Source organism: Megalops cyprinoides, chromosome 2 (genome assembly GCF_013368585.1).
Source record: "Megalops cyprinoides isolate fMegCyp1 chromosome 2, fMegCyp1.pri, whole genome shotgun sequence".
Taxonomy (NCBI): domain Eukaryota; kingdom Metazoa; phylum Chordata; class Actinopteri; order Elopiformes; family Megalopidae; genus Megalops; species Megalops cyprinoides.
The window spans coordinates 16168016-16193631 of NC_050584.1; the positions used below are offsets into that span (position 1 = coordinate 16168016).

The following is a 25616-nucleotide window of genomic DNA, read 5'->3' on the forward strand; positions in this document are numbered from 1 at the left end:
AGGAATTGAATGAGGGAGTAGTCTCATAACATGCGCATCTGTGTCTAATTTTTCTTCACTTGTGTTTGGTAAGACTAAACAAAAACAAATGAGAGCATCATTGCAGTAGTCGTTTAAAGTAATGAGACTGTTTAACGTAGCTCTCACAAGGATAAATTAACTCAACTGTTAGTCTAAACAGCGATATTAGTGGAAAAACAAATGTCACCGCTTGTCATAAAACCCAATTTGTTATGAAAACGTTTGTGTAAACATTGAAAATGCATGGTAATTATGTGGAGGCTAACTTTTGTTTCTTCAGAATGAACGTTCCCTTCAAAACAAAATACACCTGTGATGTTGAAAATATATGTAGAATGTTTAGCCTTATAAACGACCTGTTTAGAATTAACAAATGAGTAAGAATCTATTTTTAGTGCATCAAGCAATTCTTTATTCCCCAAGGGAGCACTTCTAAGGCAAAGCCTCAGACACAAGATAACCGCCTCTGATTACTGCTTTAAAGCTCAAGGTCCCCATATGTGTTCAAGCATTTCAATTATCTGTTGAGATCCCTGGTTTTGTTCTGCCAGTATCTTCTGCCTGGAACCAGTGCAGAATGGCAAGATTAATTTAGTAGGCTGTGTAACACTGAATATCAAACGACACAGGAGATACCGGCTGCCTTTTCACGAATGAAGGTAGAATTACTCGCGTCATGTCAGTTGTTGAACAGAAAGCAGGTGAGCATATTGTTGCTCGGAATGGGGGGTGGGTTCCACCCCATAATTCCGTTCTGTTCTTGTTTGTTTTCATCCAGGTTCCTTGCTGATTTAAACCTGCCTGCCGCCCGGGGGCCTCTGTTGAAAGTAACCCATATCAGCAGTGGTCTGCAGGACTGTCTAGACTCTATTCACAACGCTGCCTCCCACAGTGCCGTCAGCTCTGCTCTCACTAGAATGAGGTTCTACCTGCTTACCGACCGACTGGCCCTCAAACTGGGCTCCGACAGCTCCAAGGCCGTCCTGAAGACTCTCAGGTGGCAACCTGCCGTTGAGAGGTGAGTTTTTATGCTTAAGTACTTGGATTAAAATTGAATTAAATTTGTTTCAATTATAGGCAGAGAAGAAGAATAGTAGTGGGCAACTGAGCATAATTAGGAACCGGGAGTCATTATTTATGTAAGGGTTTTTTTATGGATAAATAATACATTTGTTCTGTTCAGTTCTAAGTTTTTACCTCTTGAAATTTTAATTGAAGGTTTCTTCAAGTTCAGCCAGCTTGTACAGAAGATGAAAGGCTTCTGGTGGACCTAGTGGCCTTTCTCAACACATTTTTCAAACAGCAGAAGTCGGAGGCTGATGAAACTGACCTGCGGTGGATATTAGAGTTACTTCTTAAGCAGGTAATTTTGAAAACTTTCTCAAGGTTGGGTTACATGAGAAATGCTATAGGTGTGCATTCCTGCCATGGCGTGATCACACTGGTCGCTCTTCAGAACATAAAAAAAGAAATTATTGGTGTGCCAGGGCATTTTTCCTCCCTCAGACAACACAGAGTACGTTTATTTAGGAGAGGTAGTATAAATCACACTGTCAACTCATAGAAGTGCATTAATGTCATATAACAACTGAAAATGGAGTGCAGTGTCTGAACCGCAGCTGTCATTTTAAAATTGTGTTCATTCCACTGGTTTTGTTTTCTGCACAAGATTTATGGCCCTCTCATTTACATAAGTTAGAATGGAATTCAATCAGCGCTACCTGGACTATCAATAATATGCATGCAAACGGTGTGCCGTTCTCAGCTAATAAAAGACACTTTGACACAATGCCTTGCAGGGATTTGGAAGTGGAGAGGGTTTCTAATCACTGAGGTATTTTCAAAGCGTCTCTGTGTCTGTAGTGGTCTGGGAATGGGTTATTAACTGTTGCAATGAAAAATTCCACCACTTTACTAGTCATTATTTCAGTTGAAACATAGTGTCAGGGATTTTTTTCGTTGTTATTTGCAAGGAGACAATTTTAGACTCATTTTATTATTTGCAGTGAAAAACCAGGTGAATGGCCTTTAAACCGCTTGGTCTACTTCAGAACTGTACAGCAGAGGGTTGTGTCGATTGACCTCGGTCTTCATTAGAATGAGTGCGTGCCTGTTCTGTGGTGCAGGAGAGGAGCGCCCTGCTGCGCCTGCTGGTGCGGGCAGAGGCTCCGGCGCAGGGGGAGCTAGAGGAGGCCCAGGTCCTCGTCATCCAGAGACTGCAGAAGGAGCTGACAGCACTCTTCAACACTTTGCTGCACTGCCTCACGCACACCTCTGACAGGTATCGAAGCCCCAACGATTTCCTCCTCTATCTATAGAGCAGGTGTGAGCTGTTGTGTGCATGCTTGTGTCTGCTCTTCAGAACAGAGCTGAATGAACTGATGAACTTAAGTGTATGTTTGTGTGTGTCTGTGTGTGCGTGCGTGTGTGCAACAATTGTGGTCCAAGCAGGAAATTGACCTGGTTGCCCTCACAACCACACCTGCTGAAAAGAGATGCAGTCAGCTGACCCAGTCAAAGACCCAAGTACCTAACCACAGAGGACTAATCAGGCTCTTGTGTGGACTCTACGAGTTATTATCTTCTGCTGTGAACCCTTGTGCACTTCTGAGCTCTGTGACACATGTACAGTACATTTTACTGTGGTCAAAGTATATCAAGACATGTAATCCAAGCCTGATCCAGGTGGGAGACATCCTGCGAAATCTTCTACCCGAATGACAAAAATGCCCTACATTTGGCTCTCTCCTGTCTTTGACTGGGTATTACATCTGCGGTGGAATGCATGCTGGATGCAGTGCTTTGGGAAGTGCAAGTGCATTGTGTAGTTACAAATTGAATAAATATAATAAATGAGACTAACAATTTCCCCTCAGCTATTTGTTTTACCACCCGCAGTACTCAACGAGCATGTTTTCAGGCAGAATTCCTTAATTGTTTTCCTGAAAATTCATGAGCTGACCAAGTGTGGCGAGATGCATGCTTTGTGCATTGATAAATGGTGACAATGGTGTCTTTAATCACCACCCTATTAAACTACCATTCTGCCTCAGCATGAACAGCCAGAAGCAATACAAGTAGCATTGATTTTTCATCAGCAAATGTGCTCTTCTCACAAGAAGTAGTGAACACTTAAAAAAAAAAAAATGTACAAGTTACATATACACCTGTGCGCAGTGTAAGTTTCTTCATTTGGGCCATTATTTGTATCGCTTGTTGGCTTTGCGCTCACTGCTTCTGATGTGGTTTTATGTGTTTGCTACGTGCAGACTTGGTTGAAGTGACGCACTTAAGGAGATTAAATGGCGAACATATTTTTTCCCCCTCCCTCTGTTTGAAATGCAGGATGTGTTTGGCCCTGGCAGGGCCTTTCGAGACCCAGCTGGCTGCGGGTCTGCTGCAGTGCTTGAGAGTGTCTGACGCGCCTCACTTCTACGGCCTCCCCTCCCTGGAGAGGACGCTGAGGGGGATGGTCCATGTCACCGCCCTCCCCGGGTGGAGCTCTCACTCCCGCACTCTGGACTCGCGCTCCCTCTGCGCCAAGTACCTGAGTGGGCTCCTAGAGGTCTGTGCATAATCCACTTAATTTCCCCCGCTCCTCTTCCTCCCAGCATTACTGAGCCCTCGCCTCGTGCCCACACATGCCTCTGCGACACTTGGCATGGCCGTGTCCCTGGCAAACAAGCTAAGGCTGTGAAAAATTAACGTCGAAATGTCAGCTGAAGCTCCTCTTGAACGTTTTCCTGGAACGATACATGGCGAATGTGTTGAGATTTCTCAAAATACACACAGGGTGCTAATGGGGAAATGAAACCCAGGAATACGTGTTTGCTTGGACGCACCACATAATTGATGCCTTGCAGTTTTGTAAGCGCTATTGCCTTCCTGCAGCTTTCCTTGGGGTTCACTCTTAAAGCAGTTATCGCCTTTTTTAACTGTAATTTCAAGCTTCAATTAGATTGTGGGCCCCAGTTATTAATAACCCAGATAAACTTTTGCAAAAAGTGTTCTTTTGGAAGAAAATGCTATTATTTGTGTAGCATATGTTGCTGCTCTGAAATTTTACACAGGGTTATATTTTCACATTTTTACTTATTTTCATTCATTAATGCAAAACACTTGCTTGCAGTTCTGATCAGCTGTCTTTGTGTTAGTTTATTAAGGGTGAGAGTAAATGTGGAGACCTCGGTACATATCATTGGTAGTTGTGAGATAAACAGCTTTTTTATTTCAGGTCATATCCTCTTTCTATGTGGAATGGGGAGGGAACTCGATGTCTTTCATGGGAAAAGGAGTCACAAAGAATGCAGTCCTGTGTTTGCTCCATTTGTCTCATGAAATGATGTCAGAGAGCAAGGATGCGGTCAGTATATTTATGAATGTGTACAAGAAACAGTTTTACATTTTAGGTTGTTAGTGTTCATGAAGCATTTTCAGGAGCTGAAAAGGTTTTGAGAATATATTTGTGGTGTGGACAGAGTTTATTTGTGCTGCAGTCTTTTTAATTAAAGGTGGATTGCATATTTTTCTTACAGGATTGGATGTCACTCTGGTCTCTGTCACATGACCAGAGCACAGATGAGCAGGCAGCATCACATCTGGGCTTGGCTTGGCTCATTCCATTATGGGTGGACAGGGACCCTGAGGTGAGTTTACTCATAGAAATTAAAAACCAGACAGAGATTTAGCATTTTTGTAGAGGCCTTTTTCAGTTGTCAGTGTAGCTTTTAACATAATGTTTTTGTAGCATTGATGATCTTGTCACAGCTGCCTGGAGGCATGTTTTAGATATTTAAATGAGTTATGTTTATGCAGAAGCCTAAACAAAATAGATGACTAGCATTTCCAGCATGATGCTGAAGACACAAACACAATTTCAAAGAATCGTAAAATGGTGAAGATGTGGTAACTGTGAAGTGAACTTTGGAAGACCTTCAGCAGACTGAAATCCTTTTTCTCTCTGGTGTTCACACCAGGTGAGGTTTGCAAGCCTCGGCGTGGGCTCTGCTTTAACCTCGGTGCAGGGTGGGTGCATCTCCCTTGCTGCCAGCTGCCAGAACATTTCTGGAGGGTTATGGGGGACACTTTTGAACATCCTCATGGACCAGCAGGAGTGCAGTATGGTTCGCAGAGAGGTGAGTAGCATCCAAAATAGCGGCATAGGGATGTAATCTTACCTATTCATTGCATTGTAAGTCACATTGCAGAAGCGTGTAGGGTACCACTGGAACCACTGATTAAAGTGTTCTCCAAAAAATAAATAAATTGGAAAACAAAACGTGTTCCAGCTGAATAAGTATGGCAAAATAAAAGTTCTGATTCCTTTGCAAATGAATTTTAGAATATTGAATGCATTGCTTGTTAGTTACAGCAAGAGGGCAGTATTGCTGATACTTTATTTTTTTTTTTTTTCCAGGCAGCCTTTATTTTGCAAAATCTGCTTGTGATGCCAATGCCTGTCAACACAGAGGAAGCCAAAGACTGCACTTGGCAGGCAAGTGACATTTAAAATAGATCCTTTTTAAGCATGTGATTATAGACTACACACAATTGTGGAAAAAGTACAACGCTCAAAGGACAATAGTTCAATAGCCTGTTCTTTTCAGCTGAAAAGTTTCTTCCATTTGCTCATCTTCATTTGAACCGGTTGCCATACCTGTGGTTTTCCTCTCATCTACTGTATTTCCTGTTGTTTCACAGTCGTACATTTGTCTGATCTTTGTTCTTTTTTATTCAACCGTTAACTGTCGAATATAGCAATTTCCTTTAATCATCCCCTAAGCCTTACCTTCTTGCGTAATGTTGTTGTGTTCGATTCAAGTACTTCTTATGCTTTTAGTAACATTTCAGGTTTTGCAGCATGATTTCATCAGGACTAATGTGCTCTGATTGCCCTGTCTTTCACCCCAGGGTCCATGTGTGCATGATGAAGGCTCTGGCTTGTCTCTAGTCGGGCTGCCGGCTCTACAAGCACTTCTTTATCATTGTCAGTTCTTTGAACACGTCGGCCAAATGATCAGATCCTGCTACCAGGGCAGGTACACGTTTGACCTGAACTTTCCCAGAGCTCCTAGTCGTCTTGGCAGCATGACAGAAGGTATTCCATCCACACTTAGCCGTACTCACACAGCATCAGTTATAGATTCGGAAGATATCTTGTGTCCCAGTTTCAAAAATGTTTCTTTTTATTAAATGCATGCATCAGAAGTGATTCATTAAGGTCATATAATAAAAACATACGGTAGTACATGGTACCTTCCCTGTCATTGTGTGACTGATACAGTCCAGAATAAAGGAAGGACAGCAAACTCTGAAAGCTGTTAAACTCAATCATTCGATCAAACATAGGATATGAGGTGGTATTTTGTATTTTTAATGCATTCATTTCCATCAGATTTTGATGACTCTGTGAAGCACTGGAGAGATCCCTCAGGGCCATTAAACCAGGGCCATGCGTCAGGCTCTCAGTCTACTTCCAGCACTGTGGTGAGTTGCAGTGAACATGTTCTATTATGCTTATCTGCAACATATATTAATGATACTGTCACTAGCTACTGTACAGTATTTTGTTTTTATTATAACTTAGGGACTCACAATTCAAATGTATCTTTTTGTGTCAGTGGAAGGACACTTTAAAAACAACAAAGAATGAATTATAAATTCACATTTGATACAATGAATCCTTGTTTTAGATAATGAATGTCTTGATGATTAACTGTTCTAGATCCTTCCTGAAGGGTCTGCTGAAATCCCCACACCTGCCCTCTCAGCTTCCAGGGTCCCTGTTCCACACACTCCTGCCAGCAGACTCGTGGCTCAAGGTAGCTGAGGAAGTGCCACGTCAAAAGTAGCTGCAAGTCGAGCCATAGTGAAACGTCAGGCTTCCCTAATTCTGCTGGCTTTATGTTCCAGGTCAGAGCGATACAAGCGACTCTGTGAGTTCCCAGGACTCTCGAGCTGGAGAGCAGCCATTGGACCAGTGCGCTGTTGTAACCCCTCACCTCGCCTCCTCTGTCAGCGGGCTGCTGACCAACCTGCTGGCCGTCCTGCCAGAGTTCACCCTCAATGCCATCCAGCACAATCAGATCCTGGCGGCCTTTGCCAGGTCAGCTCATCCTTTTTCTGCTGTGTTTGTCAGCCGTATTCTTCAAAATCCCTATCTTCCTTGTACTGGCCGTTGTTTTGATGCAGTGTTATCTGTATTTTAGTCTGATTGATGCTGGAACAATAGACCAATCCCTGTGTGAGTTAAAGACACCCGCTCTGCCTCCTGGTGATAAGGAAGACGCTAAAAACCAGGTTGGTGTGATATTCTGGTAATGATCGTCACTCACTCTGCTGCTAGACATGCCTTCACTTGAGTGGGAAGGAAGCGGAGAGTTATGATGTCGTCGTCTTTTCAGTTTTCACTATTACACTTTTCTTAGTTCTAGTTCTGCCAGGTTTGATACAGATCACCATTTCCCCTAAAAGCCTCAGGAGCCAGACAGATGTAGGTGATCAAGTGAAATGAGTTATACATAAGAAAAAAGAATGGTGAATGTTTGAGAATAGGAACTTTAACTTTTCAACAATGATAAAAAATTTAATCCTGTTTTGCATAATATATTTTAAAAATTATTTACATACACAATAATAAAGAATACTAAAAACTTGAACAAAACATATACCTGAAGTAATAATAACTGTATTTCCTTAGCTATCTAGCCAGATAATATTTGAAATATAATGTATTTGCTAACATGCATCAGAATATATACATATTTTTATATACACAAAATAGTAGTGCATCTGTTTCACTTCCTTCTCTCATGTTCATGAATGCTGAAGACTTGACTTCTGCAAAGTCAAAATTACAGTGGCACTGTTGATTTCATAATTTCCTTACAGGTGCTGCACTAAGACAAATAGGATGGCAAAGATGAGATACCAAAGTGCAAATACAGCTAATTGTCAAAGTTGAATATGCGCAGCTCTCTTAAATCCAGATGTGCCCTGATTTTGCCCTGTCTATGAAGTGCCAGGGAAAACGCTGAGCTCAGTCTTTTGTGCCACAGTCAAGTCTGTACTTCATTGTTACAAGCTTACTTTAAACTTCCACTTCTTCCTTTTTACATTTTAGGCATAATTCCCTCCTGCATTTGATCAGAACACTTGCAGGACACATTAACCTGTTCTTTGCTTTCCTCACTGTACACATTGCCTGTTCATTAAATATTAATGTAATTCCAAAACTTTCCTCCAGGTGCTGAGCCTTATTCAGTTCCTGGCCAGCATTTCCAAATTACTTCAGTCAGCTGTCATCTTAAACCCAGAGTTGGTCTCTCAACTGGAGTTTATCAAGCCCCTGTTGGCCAACGTGTTTCATCTCCTTACACTCAATATCAAAGACATTGGTAAGGCCTCTATTTTTTGAGTAACTGTTACATTAAATGCAAATGTGTATGGAAATGTCTGGAGCCCAATGTAACATACATTGGAATATTCTTGGAATATTCTGAAAGAAAACATCTGCAGGCACAACAATTATACGGTGGTATTTGTTCATTTATTTGGAGAGATATCCATTACCTGCTTTCTCTGTTGTCTTGCAGTTAATTGATTTAGCAGGCAGTAAGACCTCCTCATGGAAAAGCTGCTATGCAGTTACTGACTGACTGACTGAAATAGTTGTCAGTGTGAACTTAATTTTTTAAGACTTGGGCTTGATAACTTCTTTCAAGGTGCAATTTTAAATGCCTTTCCTGTGTCCCTCCAGATGCCGGGACCAGAAGCTCGGTGCTTCACACCTGGGCCGAGTTGTTTATGCTCCTGGCTACGCTGCTGAGGATGAACAGCGCCGTGGTGTTCCCATCTGTCGCTGGCGCTCTAGGAAAGCACTGGCAGCCATTTTCAGGTACTGCCTGCGCCATTAATATGGCGGAACTGTAATTTAATACATGTCCATAAGGGAGTGCGGCGGAGGTTTATGCGTGGGGGGACAGATGCTTGGGACTGAGAAATGATGCCGTCAGAACACCAGTTCATTATCTCCTTCACTTTCAATCATCATTCCCTCGTCTGACAAATGGAGACTCTGAGGAAATATGATGAGCCTTGTTAAAATTTAATGATGATTTCTGCAGTAAGGATATATTTGTAAGATTATATTAAAGCAGGCAAGTGCATTTTTTTTTCGTGCCGAATTGCCCCAAGGCATATGAGTTCTTGCAGTGGTTTTGTAAACCGCCTTCGACAGCCTGTTTTGTGAAGTTGTGCGGCTTGATTTTTAAAGGGCTGTCGGATGCGAAATATCACTGATTGATCAGGCTTTCTCGGGCTTGCCTTGTGTCTGGTAAATGTGTCGCTTATTTCGACCCCCAGGCACCGTCTCCATCTGTGTCCAGCTCTCCGCCACAGAGCCCGCACTGTACAGCGCCGTCCTGCAGTTTCTCACTGTAGTTCTGTCTGAGGAGGCCAGGAGGCGCTCTCAGGACATCACCCAGCCCAGTAACCCAGCACCAGCCACGGCCTTATCTGCGCTCCTGAGCGACTCCCCGGGACGTCATCTGTGTGAAGTCATACTGGAGGTAATCGAGCCTGATCCTATACTCTGTGTTATCGTCAGGTACCGTCAGAGGATGCCTTGGACATTTTTGAAACCTATAAATCTGTAAATCTTAGAATATTAATAAGGTTGTTTAGGGAGTGTGCTGCTGTGCATTTCACCTATGCTTTTCTGTTGTGTGATGTCTAGTGCTTTGAGAAGCAAACATTTCAAGATCCTCTGAAGAAAGTTACGGCAAGAGCTCTCATGTCTCTGCTTGCGAGCAGTCCGAGTGCACAAAGCCATGCCCTGAAAGGTAGAGCCTCAGCTTCAGTATGCTTAATGAACATAGTACATGTACATAATGCAAAATATACTAAGTACTGTTGTAGAGAAGTACAAAGCACTTCTATGCAAAAGTGCATTCTACAATTTGCATAGAAGTGCTTTCAGCCAGTTAAAAAAAAAAAATGTTGCCTCCCATACAGTGACACTAATGAAGAATTTCAGATTTAAGAAGGAGCTATTCTTTGTCGTGTGCTGTATATTTTAGTTTATGTAGAACCTATTACATAATAATTACCCATGTAATTTTCATTGAATGTGATGATATGTAGTGTATTACTGTGTAAACAAAGGTGTGTGTAAACTGAAAGTGACTTCTCTGTCCCTCAGTTGGCCTGATTGACAGCTCAGTGGAGCAAATGAAGCACATCTATGCACAGCTCCACATGGAATCCTTAAAATCTGGAAAAGCGCCACAAAAGAAAAGGGTGGGTATTGGGCTGATCTTGATGAATACTGAGTGGCTCAGAAATGTGTTTGATGTTTGGAGTAGTTTTGGTTCATGGGGCCAAACAGATGCAGAGCTGGGCATTTTGGCCATGTTTTTGGCTCAGGAGCTCAAGACTAGACATGAAAAAACATAATTTCATTGACTGAAAAATGCCGTAGTTGTCTTTACATTGGAGTTGCTCAGCAGACACTCTTTTCCAGAGAAATGTACATAGCTTTGATTGTTTTGCATGTTGTCCCTTTTTATGGCCGAACAGAGTCTATTTGGTTTGAGTACTTTGTCAAGGGGTGCAGCAGCACTGCCCTACCAAGGAATAGAATTGGCAAACTTAAGGTTACAAGCCTTGTTCCTTCCCTTTACACCACAGGTCATGTTTAATATCTTATTCCTGTGCCAACAGGAGGAGAGCTGCATGAGAGAGTTAAAAATGGTTATGCAAATACTCAGAAATGCCATTTTTAATCACTGTGAATGCAAAGTAAGTATTAAAACGTATTTAATTTTTTAAAAATTATTTTATTATTTATGTAGAATGTGATATGTATTAAATTTTATGGACCTTTTTACACCACGCCTTAGATAAATGGATGTATTGGATTTTGATTGATTGATTGATTGATTGGGGTAATAAGTAGGCCCTGACTGGTCCTTGGACCACATCACAACCACCCCTCTTGTGGGGCATTTCCGTGAAACCTGATCATTATTTACACCTTAAGTACCTGCATGCAGTGTCCAGTGTATCCTTTTTTAAATTTTTCTCTCTTTAGAGAATACCATCTTAACACAGCAGCAGACTCGCTGTCATGTGTGCGACTCTGAGTTTGTTCCTATGCCCACCCAGACTGCAGCGACTGACTCCCGCTTGGCGCACGCTGTGCATGCCGTCTGGCCGTGGCTTCTGCTGGATGACCCCGGAATGGAGGCAGCTCTGGAGCTACTCTGTGTCTATACAGCTCATTGTACCACAGGTGAGTTGAAATCGCCTCTTCATCTTATAGAATGAGTATATGTCATATCTACAGTATGCCATGTCTGTTTTTTTTCCCAGTGTTCAGTCAGTTACACGATTGAATCATACCTCATGTGTGGGAAGCATTGTTCCCACTGCTGGCCATTCTTGACGCGTTGCCATTTGCTATTCACCAGCCAGCCAGTCACAATAGGGCTAATGTCATCATTCTCTGCATCACTGTACTTTGATTGTAAACCAGAGGCGGATTCAGTATCGGAGCATAATGAGCTTTTCTCTTTACAGAAGTGCTGATAATAGTTTGTGAGCATGCTAAACTTAACTGGTATTTTGACAGAGATGATATATATATATACACCATCATTAATGAGATGTAAATTTGATTAGAGCCGGAACTCAAGTTTGACTTCAGAAGTGTACTTCCACAAATACAAACACGCTTTATGTATTGTGACTTTGTATGGAAGCTCAGTTCAGGCGTGCAATTTAAATCCAGTTTATTTACTAGTTTTTAGTATTTAAGCATTATCTTCTACACATAATGCTTAAATACTAGATTCTGTTGAGTCTTAAAGGACATTGTGTGTGAACTGCCTTTTGCTGTCTTTCATGCATTTCATACACGATGTAGAGTCAAAATTGTCGGTGAAGTCATGGAAAATAGTGTAGTAGGTACGCAATGCAGGATGTGGGTGCACCTGTGACATTTTGTGAGAACCACGCAGTTCAGTTGCATTATCTACACCCTTTACCTCACTCGCACGATACCGCAGTATCTGTCATTTGCGTCCTGTGCTTGAATGGTTTCACACTGGGAATTGTCATGATTTAAAAGAACAATGAAATCATCTGTCCTTTTTGACACAGGGATTTTTTTAAAGTATTATGTGGCATTGAATACAATTTGCCACTGAGGGTGTCATTCTGCTGTTCATCAACCTTCATATAACCATCAACCAAGAACCAGTTCATTCATGTTCTATTTGGACTGTTTTGAAATTGGCTAACTGTTGGTCTTCTATTATTCTTGCAGCAGTTTAGGCCATTTATCAGCAATGTTTACCCTAAACAAATACTTTACAGCTAATATACTGATGTAGGTTTCATATTCTGAATTGGTGTTGTTGCTGATTTTCATACTTAGGTTTTTAAAATGCATGTTATGTGCTTTGCATGCATTACTTCTGTTATTAATAAAAGCTGATATCATTTACCAGAGTCATAATTGCCTTAGGACTGTATCTCATTGTTGCCAAAAGGGGTATTTCCAGGATGCTCAGACTCAACATAAATATCTAATGAGTGGGAGCATAGCGCTTTTTTCACAAACCTAAGTATTTATTTGTGTTTTATGAGGAAAATTTTTATTTTTATGAAAATTTTGAAATACTCAACAACCGTGTGACTTTGGAAGCTACTGAAATAATACAGGGACATTTGAAATGCAGAACGCTGGCAATGAGAATATTAGACATTTGCATTTAACAGGGCTGCTAAAGTAGTGCACACAATTTGAAGTGGACAAATCTGACAGCAGCTAGACATTACACTGAAGCAGTAAAAAAGGTGAGCAGGATACTGTGGAATATAAAAAAAGAAAATGTTAAATAATAAAAGGAGGTGATATGGATGTTATGTCTATGTCCTATGCCTGGTACACACAATACCAGTTTAAAAATCGTAAACGATTGTTCGACAGGTTATCCTGGCAATACACAACTAGGTTACTGAATGTGAATTGGGTCTGACACATCACACAGGTTTGGAAAACAAGGAGTTGTGTTATCATGGTGTCATCACTGTTTCACCATCTGAGGACTTGGTAATGATTTCCGAGCCATACGGTGCTGCCCGCTGGTCGGTGATGCTACCCTAAAATTACATTACACCAGGACACACAAGGTCACCAACTGTTTCTGTCTAGCTGCCCAGCAGTTTCTTTCTAGGTTCTATGCTTTCATTGTTGTCATGGAAGTTGTCTGTGGGTAGGTAAAATAAGCCCACACACGCTCACTACAGCAAGCAAAAATTATACACTTCCTGTCCAGTGTATATTTTTAGCTTGCCCTTTTACGTTTTTATCACTCTCCGTTCATGGCCGTCTCTCTGTGGACCGTGCTTTACCAGGTCCACAGAAAACCACAGTTTCTTGTTGACACATTATGTTACTGAATGTTTATTTTCTGTGGCTCTCAGGAGACAAGATACAGAATATTGTGTTCAGTTTTGGTGATCACACTATGAAAAGACATGTAAGCTGGAAAAAGTGCAGAGAATGGTAGCACAACTGGTTTTGGTTGGTGACAGACTACTTGTGAAGAGAGAAAGAAAGTATTCGCCTTAATTTTGGTGAAAGGACATATTGTAATTTTTAAGAATGTTTCATTGTAAAATGTGAAATTCATACCTATGGTGTGAATTTATGGTGCAGTCAGAGACCCATGATTGACCCAAGACCAAGCTTGATAGTTTCAATCTAGGTATATAGGGTATATAGTCACCTTAATCTAGTTTTTATGGAAATCTGGACAGTCTGTTTTTAAATTATGTATTGTTGTTGATGGTCATTTAAATCAGAAAGGCCATATTTTAATGTTTTTATTCCATGAAAAGTTCAGTTCTCACTTACAGATAAAACATGTTTGCCTGTACCGGAAGACTACAAAATGACAATAGTATTGATATTAAGAAAATCAATAATATAGGTAGGGTAAATGATACAAGTCTAAACACTCAGCTCAGGGACAGTCTCTACCTGTGATCAGTGCTGAGATCTCTACACCTCTGATTTTGACAAATGTTCATATTCATTCAGCTTTTCAGTCAAAGCTAAATGACGTCGCTTTCTATCCCTTAATTTTGTTTGGGGATGTGCAAAAAACAGTCATGAGTCACAGTCATGAGCAAGTTTTGGAAACCATTAACTTATTTAAGATGGTTTGTGGTGATTATTTTTGCTTGTTGCTTTACTGTGTTTTTTTAACAGCTTTTTGATTGGAACATTTATTGATGATCAATGCCACAGTGGCTAGAATTAAACTGATGAAAGATTGATTAGTTTGATTTGTCATCACTAGACAACATCAAGTCAGTTCATGGTAAGCGTGTACAGAGTAAAATAGTTAACAGGTTGATGATAATTGAACTCAGATTTACTGTGCATCAGCTGGTAAGCATTACAGTGACCTGCTAGTTAGCTAGCTGCTACATTGAAAATTAGCGTGGCTTAGTATATTGCGTGGCACAGGATGTTATGACATTGCCCAACTTATGCCACTGTATACGCATGGGAGAATAATACAGGCGCTACTGTTTTGTCAGGTCTGATATCTATTGCATATGATTCTAAACTGTAGCATAGCTTGCCAGCTTGCTAACTGATACTAAATGACAAATACAGCAAGCATGACCCTTCAGTGGCGAACTGGCTAGCTACCTATGACCATAAAATGGCTTTTGAGCCACAGGATTAAAATTTATGATTGCAGATTAACAAATATTCATGGGAGTACTTACTGAGGTCTGTTCACTGACTAGCTAACATTAACATTAATTGCTTTCTACATCCACTGTGTCGCTAGCAAATTAACTGTATTAGGAGCTGACTGAGCATTTCTCAGGATGTATAAAGTTAAATAATATATGATAACCAGCCATTCATCCAACAAAGCTGTCTATATAGCTGGGCTAGGCAGTCTGTTCTGATGTTGTATACATTGTGCTAAAAACTCATGGAGCTGCTGAACTGTTTTCTATAATCACTACTGCTACCATTTTCAACTCCTCCTACTCCAAACAGTTTCACAGGCTTGACATTGTGTCCAGAGAACAGTGCTGATTAGTTTTTTTTTTAATGATAGTCTAATAATAGTAGTACAAAAGGCTTTATTTCTACATATTTTGACCGACTAGATAATTTTTCTTTGTTGCATATTGCAGTTTAATATTATTGTGAGCAAAGGGTTTCTGGGGCTTTGTAGCGATCTGGAAATGTCCTTATGTAAACTTTAAACAATATTGTCCTGTCTTGACAGTCATGAACATTTTTTCTTTTTTGTATATTGGAAACTACAGAATAGGACTATAATTTTTACAGATCTTTTAGATAATGATAGTCATTTTAATGATAATTTACATAAAATATCATAAAGTAAATATATTAACTGAAACAAGAACAGTTAAGTCTTTTCTCACAAAGTAAAAACTGTCCTACTATATATGAGTAAGCTAAATACACACATCTGTTTATTGGTAGAATTGGTAGGGGGTGTGATTTCTTGTAGTAGTTCAAAGACGTTGAAGGAAGGAAAGTATTGGAGACCCTTCTCAGGACTATAGACAAAGCTACAAGTGTACCGTAGCTGGGCTGGATGTTCTCATCATTAAACTTCTTATATTCTTGTGTACATTCTTGCTTCAGCTTGCAGCTCACTTTGCTGGAACACTGCAGGACAGGGCTCTTTACCACGAGGCCCAGCAAGCAACTCCTTGATGCACAGTGTCATGAAGTTGGCCACCCATGTAGCCCACGAAAACGGCACCGTTCAGCAACTGGCCTTCTCTCTGCTTGCCAACCTTGCCATATCCCGTGACTGCAAAGGGGTCCTACAGAAGGTAAGGCATCACATGTCCCTCCACTGTGGCACTCTTTGTGACTAATGTACAGTACCCCCACACATTTCATATCAATTCTGCGTAATCTGTGAACTAGAATTTACCAAGGATCTAAAGCTAAACATATGGACTTGAAGGTATGGTCTGTCCAGGGACGGTGGTAAGATAATGTGGCAAATATTAATTTACCTTGTGAGTGCAAACACCTGCACAAAATTGTGGCAATATATCATATGGTGCATAGCCAGTGATGAAGAGCTTTAATCTGCACTTTGCCTGTATCTACAGTGCGTGCTTAATGAGTTTGCCAAACGTGACGAGAATTAGTGAATGCTTTCAAAAGGTTTTGACATGTGAAAAATGTGTTAAGTGGCCGTAATATGCAAGGCTTATGACTCTGATTGACAAAAAGTATTTTGCAAATATCTAGACGGTATGAACAATAAATGTGCCAAAATGAGACAAGTCATCCCATAGAGTGAAATTGTATGCAAAAACTGTAGCCAAAACAAGCAGTTTGTAACAGTGTATATTCTATCCTGAATAAATTTTCCATATGTGGGAGAGAATTAGCCTAGTGAATGCTGTCAAATCCTGGGTGATATTTAAGAAAAACATTCTTTGCATCAGTGTCAGAACTGGTCTTGGACCCAGGGCAATGAATTGTTGGCACATCTACTGTAATTATACATCATTTAACTGTGAATACATTTATGTCAAATGTGTGCTCTTTTTGTTCATCTCTATCTATAGATTCAATATGACAACAAAAATAAGAGTTTCTGTTTCTTCCCCTTTTTCCAGAGCAATTTTCTCCAGTATTTCCTGTCGCTGCCTCTTCCAAAACCAGGGTCAAAGAGCCCTAATCTGCAAATGAGTTTGTGGTTGAAGGTGCTGCTGAACTTGTCCTATTGTGAAGATGGCCAGCAGATCATAGTGAAGATGAATGGCAGTTTGGAGCTGCTGGCTGAAATGTCACAATACAGACGCCACAACAGCAAACCGGCTGCTCTGCTCATTCTGCACAACATCTGCTTCAGTTCTGCAAATAAACCCAAAGTCCTGGCCAGCGGTAAGTGTGCATTCAGCAACAGCCGTGCAGCTTTGAACCACAGAAGTATGTGTTGGTTCTCAGTATTTTGTCCATAAAATAATGTTCAGTTGATTTAATTTGGCATTTTAATTGTATAGAATGGAATAGAATGATCTTTATTGTCATTATACTCAGGTACATTGAAATTTCGCAACTATTTAAAATGATTCAAAATATTTTCCGTGCATATTGTGTTGTGTTTTTTGAGATGAGTAATGTAGGAGTTGGGTATGAAGTAGAATTCTGATCATTTGCTGCTGGTGACTATATTTTATCTTGCTTATACTACTTATAAAAACAACCAAAAGTGTAGATGTGTAGATTGTGTAGATTTTGAAACACGAGATGTGAGCTTTGCTCTGTTGTTGTGTGTGAGGGCACAGATAAGGCCTGACTTGTGTTTGTTATCAAGAACCCTTGCTCATCACAACTCTCCTTTCATACAGATATTTCATCTACCTAATTATCGTTAATGTGTGTAAAAATTGTTTTCAATAAAATCTTGACTTTTTAAACACTTGATTATGGGATTTTAAAAAGTAAACATGGTGAGTTTGACCTACCTGTCAGTTTTAGTTTGATCAGAATCTATAAATGCTCTTTCAGATAAAACAGTCGGGATTTTGGCATCTTGTCTGGAGAGCAAGCAGCTCGACATTCGTGCGATTGGAGCAGCAGCTCTGTGGGCACTCCTGCACAATAATCAGAAGGTAATCCTGGTAATCCTAGAGACCTGTTATCATTAGGGAGACTGCACACACTGAATCTCTCCTGGTTCATTAAACAGTTGCATCCACTATTTAGAAACTGGCCTGCAATGTTGGCAATTGATTTGCATGGTATTTCCAAAAATTACAGTTTAATGCAGTCCTTGTACAGGTAATCTTTGGTAATCCTTTATGTTTCACAACTCTATTCAGCCTTGTCAGGATGGACCCTCGAGCATGCGTTGACATAATTGCACCTTACAGGACGCAATTTTGTTATAATGTAATGTTGTTTAGTTGTGTCTAACTCTTTCATACCTGTTTTTTTGTCCTAAGGCAAAGGTGACTTTGAAGTGTCCCTCTGTCAGATTTAAAGTGGATGAGGCGTATAGCTCAACTAAAAAAGGTAGGCATTCATTACATACAGTTCTTAAGTCAGCATCACTGTCATACCACCTTTAACCGTCTATTACACATACCTGATTGTTACAGTGTCATTTTCTCTTTTTTATTTACAGAAGTGGAACACAGCAAAGGTGAACCCCTGAAATTGTATCTACTGAAGTGCCTTGAAAACCTGACTCATCTCTTAAATAACTGAATATTTCAGAAAGATGGAGAATTAAACCTGTCAAAATTAAAAATATATCAACAAGTACATCTGTGAATATGTGGAGAACAAATAACTAAATATTACCAAATAAATAGTACAAGTACAGAAAAACAAGTGCATGACAGCACTTGTATTTAGTTAAAAATCTGTGTGCATCTTTTATTTTTGTGTTCATTTATTTGTGCATGGAAAAATAATAATGACCTTTACTTCAGTTGAGTGCAATTCTGCACTTATCTTTCATTTACCTCAAATACGCATCAGTGCACAGTCAGGTTATAGATGTAAGAATATCAAAGAGTGTGGTGTTTATCAGGATTTCCTGCTGTTGTCCTCACCCCTCTTTCTGCTATCTCCTCACTTATCCTCCTCCACCCCCCAAAACACTAGCTATCTGATTAGCAAAACTTTACTATACGCTGTGGGTTTTCACGTGACAGTTACTTCCTGTAATAGCACAGTGTTGGCTGCCAGCAGAGTAATTGGCTTTGAAATAAAATATATATTTTTATATCAGACTTTACCAATATAGTACCACAAAGCTGCCTGCGGTGTAGGTGCAGCACTTGTCCAGCCGTAACATAACTTATTGTGATTAAAGAGAACCTGGGTCTGATTATTACCACTTTCATGAATATTTTCTCATCACTGGCGTAACAGCATAGTTTGCAATGCCAGATTACTTGTGAACTCTCTCTTAATGTATTTTGTCCAATATGTGTTGTGGGCATGTCAGCTAGCTAGCTCAGAAAATGTCTTTAGGACACTTTGGCATATTTTTGTGATGGAAATGGGCTTCGATATCTATGTTACCTGGCAGAACTATGGCTAAAGGCAAATATAATAGAATATCATTCCTGCACCTGATTTGTTTGGTGTCTGAATTGAATTTCAGCATCATCTTACAGGCAAAAATGAATTTCAAAACTCTGGAGTTTTTTCCACACGCACACATCTTGGAGAATGTAAATGTTTGTATTTGTTATTTATGAATGAACAGATTCTCTATTTTTGATAACCTGAATTACCTTTTCTGTTATAACAGAGGAGCTGAAGTTGTAAAAATGTAAGATTTTGATAATGTTTGTGATAGTGAATGTGTATTTGATTGTATAATTATTTCAGTACATTGACAAATGTAATGTTGGAATGATATGCTGTCTCATAATTACATTTTTTTATTGTGGATTAATGTACTGGCTCAAAATAAATCTTCCCTATTTATATTTGATTGGTGCTATTGGGACTACTTTCATTTATGCCTTCATTAATAAATTTGCCATGACTTTATGGGTTAAAATGTGCTTTTACATCAGGAAATCATACTGCTGTTAAAAAAAAAAAAGCGACAACACTGATGTGGAGCACTACAATACGTACCATCTGACGCAGTCTGAGAAGCTACTTTTCCACAAATGGGACACCAGTGTGGCTGAAGTGCCGTTTTGTAGTGTCTGCAAACAGGAAGTGGTGGTTGGAGCTCCCTGCTCATCAATGCTGTATTCATTCCTTCTGACCTGCTGAGAGGAGTACGATGAAGGCGACACAAAAGGATTACTGGTACTTCATGGTACTTGTGATTTTGCTGGGTTTTACGAAAGGTAAAAGTTCTGTTTTTTACATAAATGCTAACCGAAAGCGTGTGACTAAAGTAGCATGTATGGGAATGTGAAGGGAGCTAAAATGTGTTTAGTTTCAGTCTCCACCATAGTTCATGATAAGACTTGCGTGCTTCTAGCTTTTAACCCAGATTGGTGTGTGTCCTCGTTTTATGAGCTGAATTTAAAAAAAAAAAAAAGGTTTATGTCATAGTGTGTTAAATTATCATTTTACTAGGACTTAAATTTTAACGGTTTAATGTTGGATACAAACACATCACTGCACATACTGTGATAACATGAGACGTTCAACTCAGATTTGAATGGTTTATTGTACACCCTGGACTACATTTCAACTACAGCTAAAGCACCAATGATGATTTTGTTTTAAAGTAGTTACTCTTGTGTGTGTTGTGTATTTACGATGTAAATATTTTAAGGTTCTAAAATGACTATTGGTTAAAATAATATACCAAACGATTACTTTTTTGAGTCAAGGTCTCTTGTTTTGTTTTTTAATTTAATTTCAAATGAGTTGTCCTTCAGATTTTGGTGATTGTGAATTGCTTTAGCACTTCTAAATGGGTCTTTTTCATTAAGAAATATTACTCTAAAGTATGTACCAAAACTACATTTTGCAGATGCCATCCAAGACAAACCTGCTGACTCCATTGTAAAACTAAAGGACAGCATAACTCTGGAATGTGTGTGTCCTTGGAGTGGAAACCTCAGCATGATATCCTGGATGAAGATGCCACAAAAGAAACATGTTGCTGTGTTTCACCCAGAGTTTGGTGTAGCACTGTCTGAAGAATATGATGGAAGAGTGGGGTTCATCAGGTCATCCCCAATGGACGGAAGCATTTCCATCAATAACACATCGGCCAATGACACCGGCCTCTATCACTGCTCTGTGCAGACATTTCCAAAGGGATCATGGACCAAAACCATACTTGTGAAAGAGTCAGGTACAACACAGCCTCATTGTTTTCTTTTAAACAAATCGCATTTCTCTCTGTTGCTCTCCCTGGTAATAACCCTTCCTTTTCACGTTGTTTTACAGTTGACATCGACCCAACGACACCTTACAGTGAAGCTGTTGAAACGGGTAGCACTTTCACACTACGGTGTAACTATGTGGATAACGGCACGGTATACCAAGTTACCTTTGAGAAAGTGGGAAACAAAAGCGTAGACATAATAGCCCTCTGTAATGTGGTGGATGGGAGTTTTGTGGGTGCGGACTACCGAGAGAGAGTGGCAGTCAACTGCCACGATGTGCTGGATGTCAGCCTACAGCTGATGAACGTGACAGAGGAGGATGGAGGCCTTTACCGCTGTCACTTCAGCTCTGATGCTGGGGATCAGACCATGACGGTCTCTGTGACTGTTCCAAGAGAAGGTGAGAAAACACACCTACCACACAAGAGGAAATTTTTACTGGGCTGGTTAAATGTTTGAAATACATTTGAAGGTGGTCACGTTTTAATTTTATTTATAAATTCATTTTAACTAAAAGAGATTGTATTTTTGTGCTTCATTATCAAGTTTGGGGGTTATGCAGAAGTAGTGCATTGTGCTAAATACAGGACAAAGGCAGAAAAAAGAAAGCTACCTGTTAGCAGTAAACTAGTGACACTTTGTGTGGCCGTCTCACAGAAGTTCAGATAAATCTCACAGGATGTGGTAAAGACAGTTTCTTTTGTGGGGCTATGTGGGGTACTATGGTGGGACTTATTTTTCCTACTGCCTGCATCATTGGTTCATTGTTTTTTGATGTATCGGAAAATCCCCCATACTTCTGCGTAGTACAGTGCATAAGGTCCATGCCCTTGCCTGGAAATACTGTATTTGAGGCTAGCTGCTCAGAGAATTTAGAGGCATAATATGGAAGGAATACCCATGTGTTGTATGGTATCAGCAAAGAGACTATAATGCTGACTGCAAAGTGCAAGTTACATTAGCTGTACATACATACAAACGCCATTGACATCTGTTTTCATCTTAAGTAGAACCTGTACAAATACAGGTGCGTAAATCTGAGATGGGTCTTTTTTTCCATAACAGACAGCTCCATAAGTCCCCTGCATATGAACTACATGTACATTTATATTGGAGGTGGCGTATCAGGATTTGTATTCCTAACTGTGGTCATTACATCAGTTTGCTGGTACAGGTATGTATTACTTCAGCTACTTTTATATTGCTGTGGTTATGATAATAAAAATTACTTTTTTATTATACTGAAATGATTCCACCTTTATATTACAAATTAATCACATAGCCATAGTTGCCATGGCATACATACAGGAAGCATTATTTAGCATTTTCTCATCAAGGCACGTCAAATAATATGCTATTGACAAGACTCACAGAGATTTTGATCTCCACACCATACATTTGAAACTGGGCCCACCCATTTAATGTTCTTTTGGCCATGGTTTCTGAGTTTACCCTTGTAGGCTGTATGTCAAGATTGTCTCCAAGGTGTGCACCGTGTTTACTCAGTGAGGGGTTATACTTCTTTGTCCTTCACAGAGCCTGGTAATCAAGCAGCGTATGCTCCACTGTAAGACAATCTTTCACCCACCAAGAAGTATTTGATGTTAAATAATGTTTTAAACCATGCTCTATTTTAGGAGGAAGAACAGGAGGGCAAGAAGTAGAGCCAAGCAACACCCTATTCAAAGACGGGTAAATATGAAATAAATATTCCATTGCATTCAATGATCTATCTTTTCATATATAGCCAGATGGAAAAAAAGCTAAAGGCCTTATTAACCTTGACTAATGTACTAATAAGTTACTCTGATGGATAATTGATGATTAAGCTTCCAGAAGCATAAACAAGCACAGAGGTACTTTACTCAGTAGATGTCCACTGATGGCCAAAAAGAAACAGCAACACCACAGTAGCTCTGGACACTTTTTTTTTTTGCCACTAATCACAATAAAAACTAAAAAATGGCTATCTCTTCGATGTCTGTCTTTATAGCTGCTCAACAACTATGAACAAGCAGCTGTTTATGACAGAATGAATAAACGAACAAAGCACGTAGAAGACGACGTAGTGTACGCCAACATTCCAAGTCTGCCACGTCACACCAAGAGGAAGACCTAATGTCGCAATGTTTCCAATACCTCACAGATCTGAGGCATAATTACTATTGGAATGAGTTTAAGGGAAATTTAACTTATACTTGCTGGAGTGTGCCCCTGCCACCCTCCCCCATACACTGCAGGGGACAGCTTGAACTGCACCGTCCTGTTTTTATGATGTCATTGTCTGATGTCATATTCTGAATTCCGATTTGGATTTCTTGAGGACTGAGGACAAGTCTTAAGTTCATGGAGCCTCGCAGTTACCATCAGCCTCCAAAGGTGTGTTGTTTAAATGAAAATTACTGTGACACAGGGCAGATATTAAGAGAGGGTCATTTAAGCTTTGCGTTATAAATAACAAGTGGAAGGGGGAACAAGGTAAAGAAGACAGTACAGTTTCATAAAATACTCACTTGTGAGTGTTGCTAGATATAGCTTGAAGTGGGCAGTGGGCAACCTAATACTTTCTAATCATTGATTCTAATGCTGTGTGCTCTCTAACTGGTTCACCCAAACAAAACACAACCAGATTAGACAAGCAGGCCGTCTTCTTAAGTCTTTCTTTTAGTGAGACTGCGAGGTGCTGTAGTTATCTTTGGGGTGGAACTGAAAATCCACTGAGTGGAAATGAAAGAGAAACTATCGCGAGGGACAAAATACTGAGGAAGTGACTGTCGTGCTTGCAGGCTACGCACGGGCAAAACCCCTAGCATGGAAGTTTCAGGCATGAAACTGTGTTGTGTTTGAGGTGGTCCTCACAATGTCGCATATTGGAGAAATGACAGTAAAGCCCCAAAGGACAGAACTCTGGCAAATGCTTCATCTTCAATCCACAAGGACCAGGACACAAAAAATAATGATTGGAGATGTTTTGTCTGCATTGTCTGATGATGGAAAAAAAAAAGACAATTTCATTTGACAATGTTCATTCGGAAAACAGGGTTCTTCACTGGAAGCAAATGATTTTTTAAATATATATATATATATATATACCTATAAAGCATATTTGGCACAATAATAGTGCCAAGATATGTTTTTGTGATATAATTTTGTCTTTCATGTAGCTTAAATTTACATATTTACTGCGCTGATGCACAGCTAATAAAAGGCATGCCACTTATGTTAAGTTGGATCCAAAGAACCTCTGGTGTTTTTTTTTTTTTTTTTTTTTTTTTTCCTTCATGAGAAGAATATTATTCAGCGGGAATACTCGCAGTACAAGTTTATAAGGTATAATTATAACACAGAAGCGCTAAAGTGCTACAAGAAGAGGAAAATTTGAAAGTTTCACACTCAACAACTATTGCCATACTCAGGTTCAAGCGAAGTTTATCAGTCTTACTTGGTTTTATTTTTTACATTAGGGAATTGCATGAGGATGTAGTGTAGTGTAATAAGCTCACCAAAAACGAATGTTCTAATCATTTTATTGAATTCGTCTGAACATGAGGTAAAAATAAAATGACACAAATAAACAGTACTGACCATTTCAACAAATAGACTCGTTACAATAAAACAAAAATACATCATCAGGAAGTTTTTACCTATGTTAAAAAAGTCTCTAAACACAATCAAACATAACGTACATGATAAAATGGTATACAGAGGTAAAAAGAACTGACAATACACAGTTGTTTTGCAGGCAGAAAACATGTTTTGGGAATAGTGTAACATAGTGTTACATACTGTAAATACTCAAGGTAGGCAGACTAAATTTGGATCTTCAACATTTTTTCTTTTGAACTGGATTACATAATGATCATACATAAATACTGAAAACCTTTCTTAGAAGGGCACATCCTTTAGTAGTCAAACCTATGTCCAGGTTAAATTCTTTCACATATAATGTGTTAAAATATAAATAAACGGACAAACAGGAAATATGTACATATCTGTTAACAAGAGTACTCATAAATACACAAAACAAATGGAAAAGGAAAAAGGGGGTTCTTGTATGTTAGAGGGTTACTAGTAGAGCAACAAATGTTTTCATTTCACACTTAACTACTCTTAGATTTTCTAGATCTGATTATGTTTAATTCTGTCGTCAAACATGCTCTTTTGCAGTTGGTGTCCTCTTATATCCAATCCAGATTTACATATCCAGATTTGGTATTAAAACATTTCCATTATTGAACTTGTTTTAGTATGTTATATATTTTCTGTAGGTTTGGGCACAGATTACCATGACTGTTTAAAAAGGCACTTCATAAATTTGATGTAGTGTAGATATGTATTTATTTGAATGCATATTTTAATTTATGAATTACTGGAGTATGAAACCTGTCAAGATAAAATCAATGAAATTTAAGTATCGTTAAATAATTTTACTACTTGTTTACATGTTTTTGGGGTGTGTATACTTAAATACATAATTACAACAGGCCTGGTAATGAATGCTATTATGAAAAAGAGAGATTTCAGTCTTTTTTCAACATTATTTCCTGATTTAAGTATTTGTTTAAGATGGACTCTGTCATTAATGCTAGTATGCAGGATCAACAATGACTTGTTGGTAAAAGCACCTGAGATTGAAGGGACAGAATAGAAATGATCTTATCTTGCCATACAAT

The 25616-nt window shown here is 39.4% G+C and overlaps 2 protein-coding genes across 3 annotated transcripts in view; both read left to right on the plus strand.

Moving 5' to 3' along the window:
- The window catches only part of rttn (rotatin), a 30865-nt gene extending 12510 nt beyond the window's left edge, over nucleotides 1-18355 (plus strand). Inside the window, exons 25-49 of the mRNA XM_036522122.1 lie at nucleotides 800-1039; nucleotides 1240-1384; nucleotides 2148-2302; nucleotides 3367-3586; nucleotides 4256-4384; nucleotides 4557-4667; nucleotides 4998-5156; nucleotides 5438-5515; nucleotides 5932-6118; nucleotides 6416-6507; nucleotides 6746-6842; nucleotides 6934-7126; nucleotides 7230-7320; nucleotides 8267-8417; nucleotides 8780-8917; nucleotides 9385-9590; nucleotides 9758-9863; nucleotides 10223-10320; nucleotides 10744-10821; nucleotides 11188-11314; nucleotides 15737-15930; nucleotides 16735-17002; nucleotides 17630-17733; nucleotides 18067-18136; nucleotides 18249-18355. Coding sequence (XP_036378015.1) covers nucleotides 800-1039; nucleotides 1240-1384; nucleotides 2148-2302; nucleotides 3367-3586; nucleotides 4256-4384; nucleotides 4557-4667; nucleotides 4998-5156; nucleotides 5438-5515; nucleotides 5932-6118; nucleotides 6416-6507; nucleotides 6746-6842; nucleotides 6934-7126; nucleotides 7230-7320; nucleotides 8267-8417; nucleotides 8780-8917; nucleotides 9385-9590; nucleotides 9758-9863; nucleotides 10223-10320; nucleotides 10744-10821; nucleotides 11188-11314; nucleotides 15737-15930; nucleotides 16735-17002; nucleotides 17630-17733; nucleotides 18067-18136; nucleotides 18249-18331 — 3520 coding nt within the window. The 3' untranslated portion in view covers nucleotides 18332-18355. The remainder of the gene's footprint in view (nucleotides 1-799; nucleotides 1040-1239; nucleotides 1385-2147; nucleotides 2303-3366; nucleotides 3587-4255; nucleotides 4385-4556; nucleotides 4668-4997; nucleotides 5157-5437; nucleotides 5516-5931; nucleotides 6119-6415; nucleotides 6508-6745; nucleotides 6843-6933; nucleotides 7127-7229; nucleotides 7321-8266; nucleotides 8418-8779; nucleotides 8918-9384; nucleotides 9591-9757; nucleotides 9864-10222; nucleotides 10321-10743; nucleotides 10822-11187; nucleotides 11315-15736; nucleotides 15931-16734; nucleotides 17003-17629; nucleotides 17734-18066; nucleotides 18137-18248) is intronic.
- A 1511-nt stretch (nucleotides 18356-19866) lies between these two features.
- Nucleotides 19867-23979, plus strand: cd226 (CD226 molecule). 2 transcript variants are annotated; one of them, XM_036522544.1, is made up of 6 exons: nucleotides 19867-19944; nucleotides 20583-20909; nucleotides 21005-21343; nucleotides 22009-22117; nucleotides 22581-22635; nucleotides 22937-23979. In XM_036522544.1, exons 1-6 carry the CDS (start codon nucleotides 19878-19880, stop codon nucleotides 23060-23062), a joined length of 1023 nt encoding a protein of 340 aa, XP_036378437.1. In that variant the 5' UTR covers nucleotides 19867-19877; the 3' UTR covers nucleotides 23063-23979. The 2 variants fall into 2 exon arrangements, with proteins under 2 accessions (XP_036378437.1, XP_036378438.1); XM_036522545.1 differs by having other exon boundaries at nucleotides 23730-23979.
- Nucleotides 23980-25616: the final 1637 nt, after the last annotated feature.

Coding starts and splice junctions, on each gene's coding strand:
- cd226 (XM_036522544.1), top strand. CDS start 19,878: ATGAAGGCGACACAAAAGGATTACTGGTACTTCATGGTACTTGTGATT. Junction 21,344..22,008: donor TGTGACTGTTCCAAGAGAAG/GTGAGAAAACAC, acceptor TTTCCATAACAG/ACAGCTCCATAAGTCCCCTG. Junction 22,118..22,580: donor ACATCAGTTTGCTGGTACAG/GTATGTATTACT, acceptor GCTCTATTTTAG/GAGGAAGAACAGGAGGGCAA.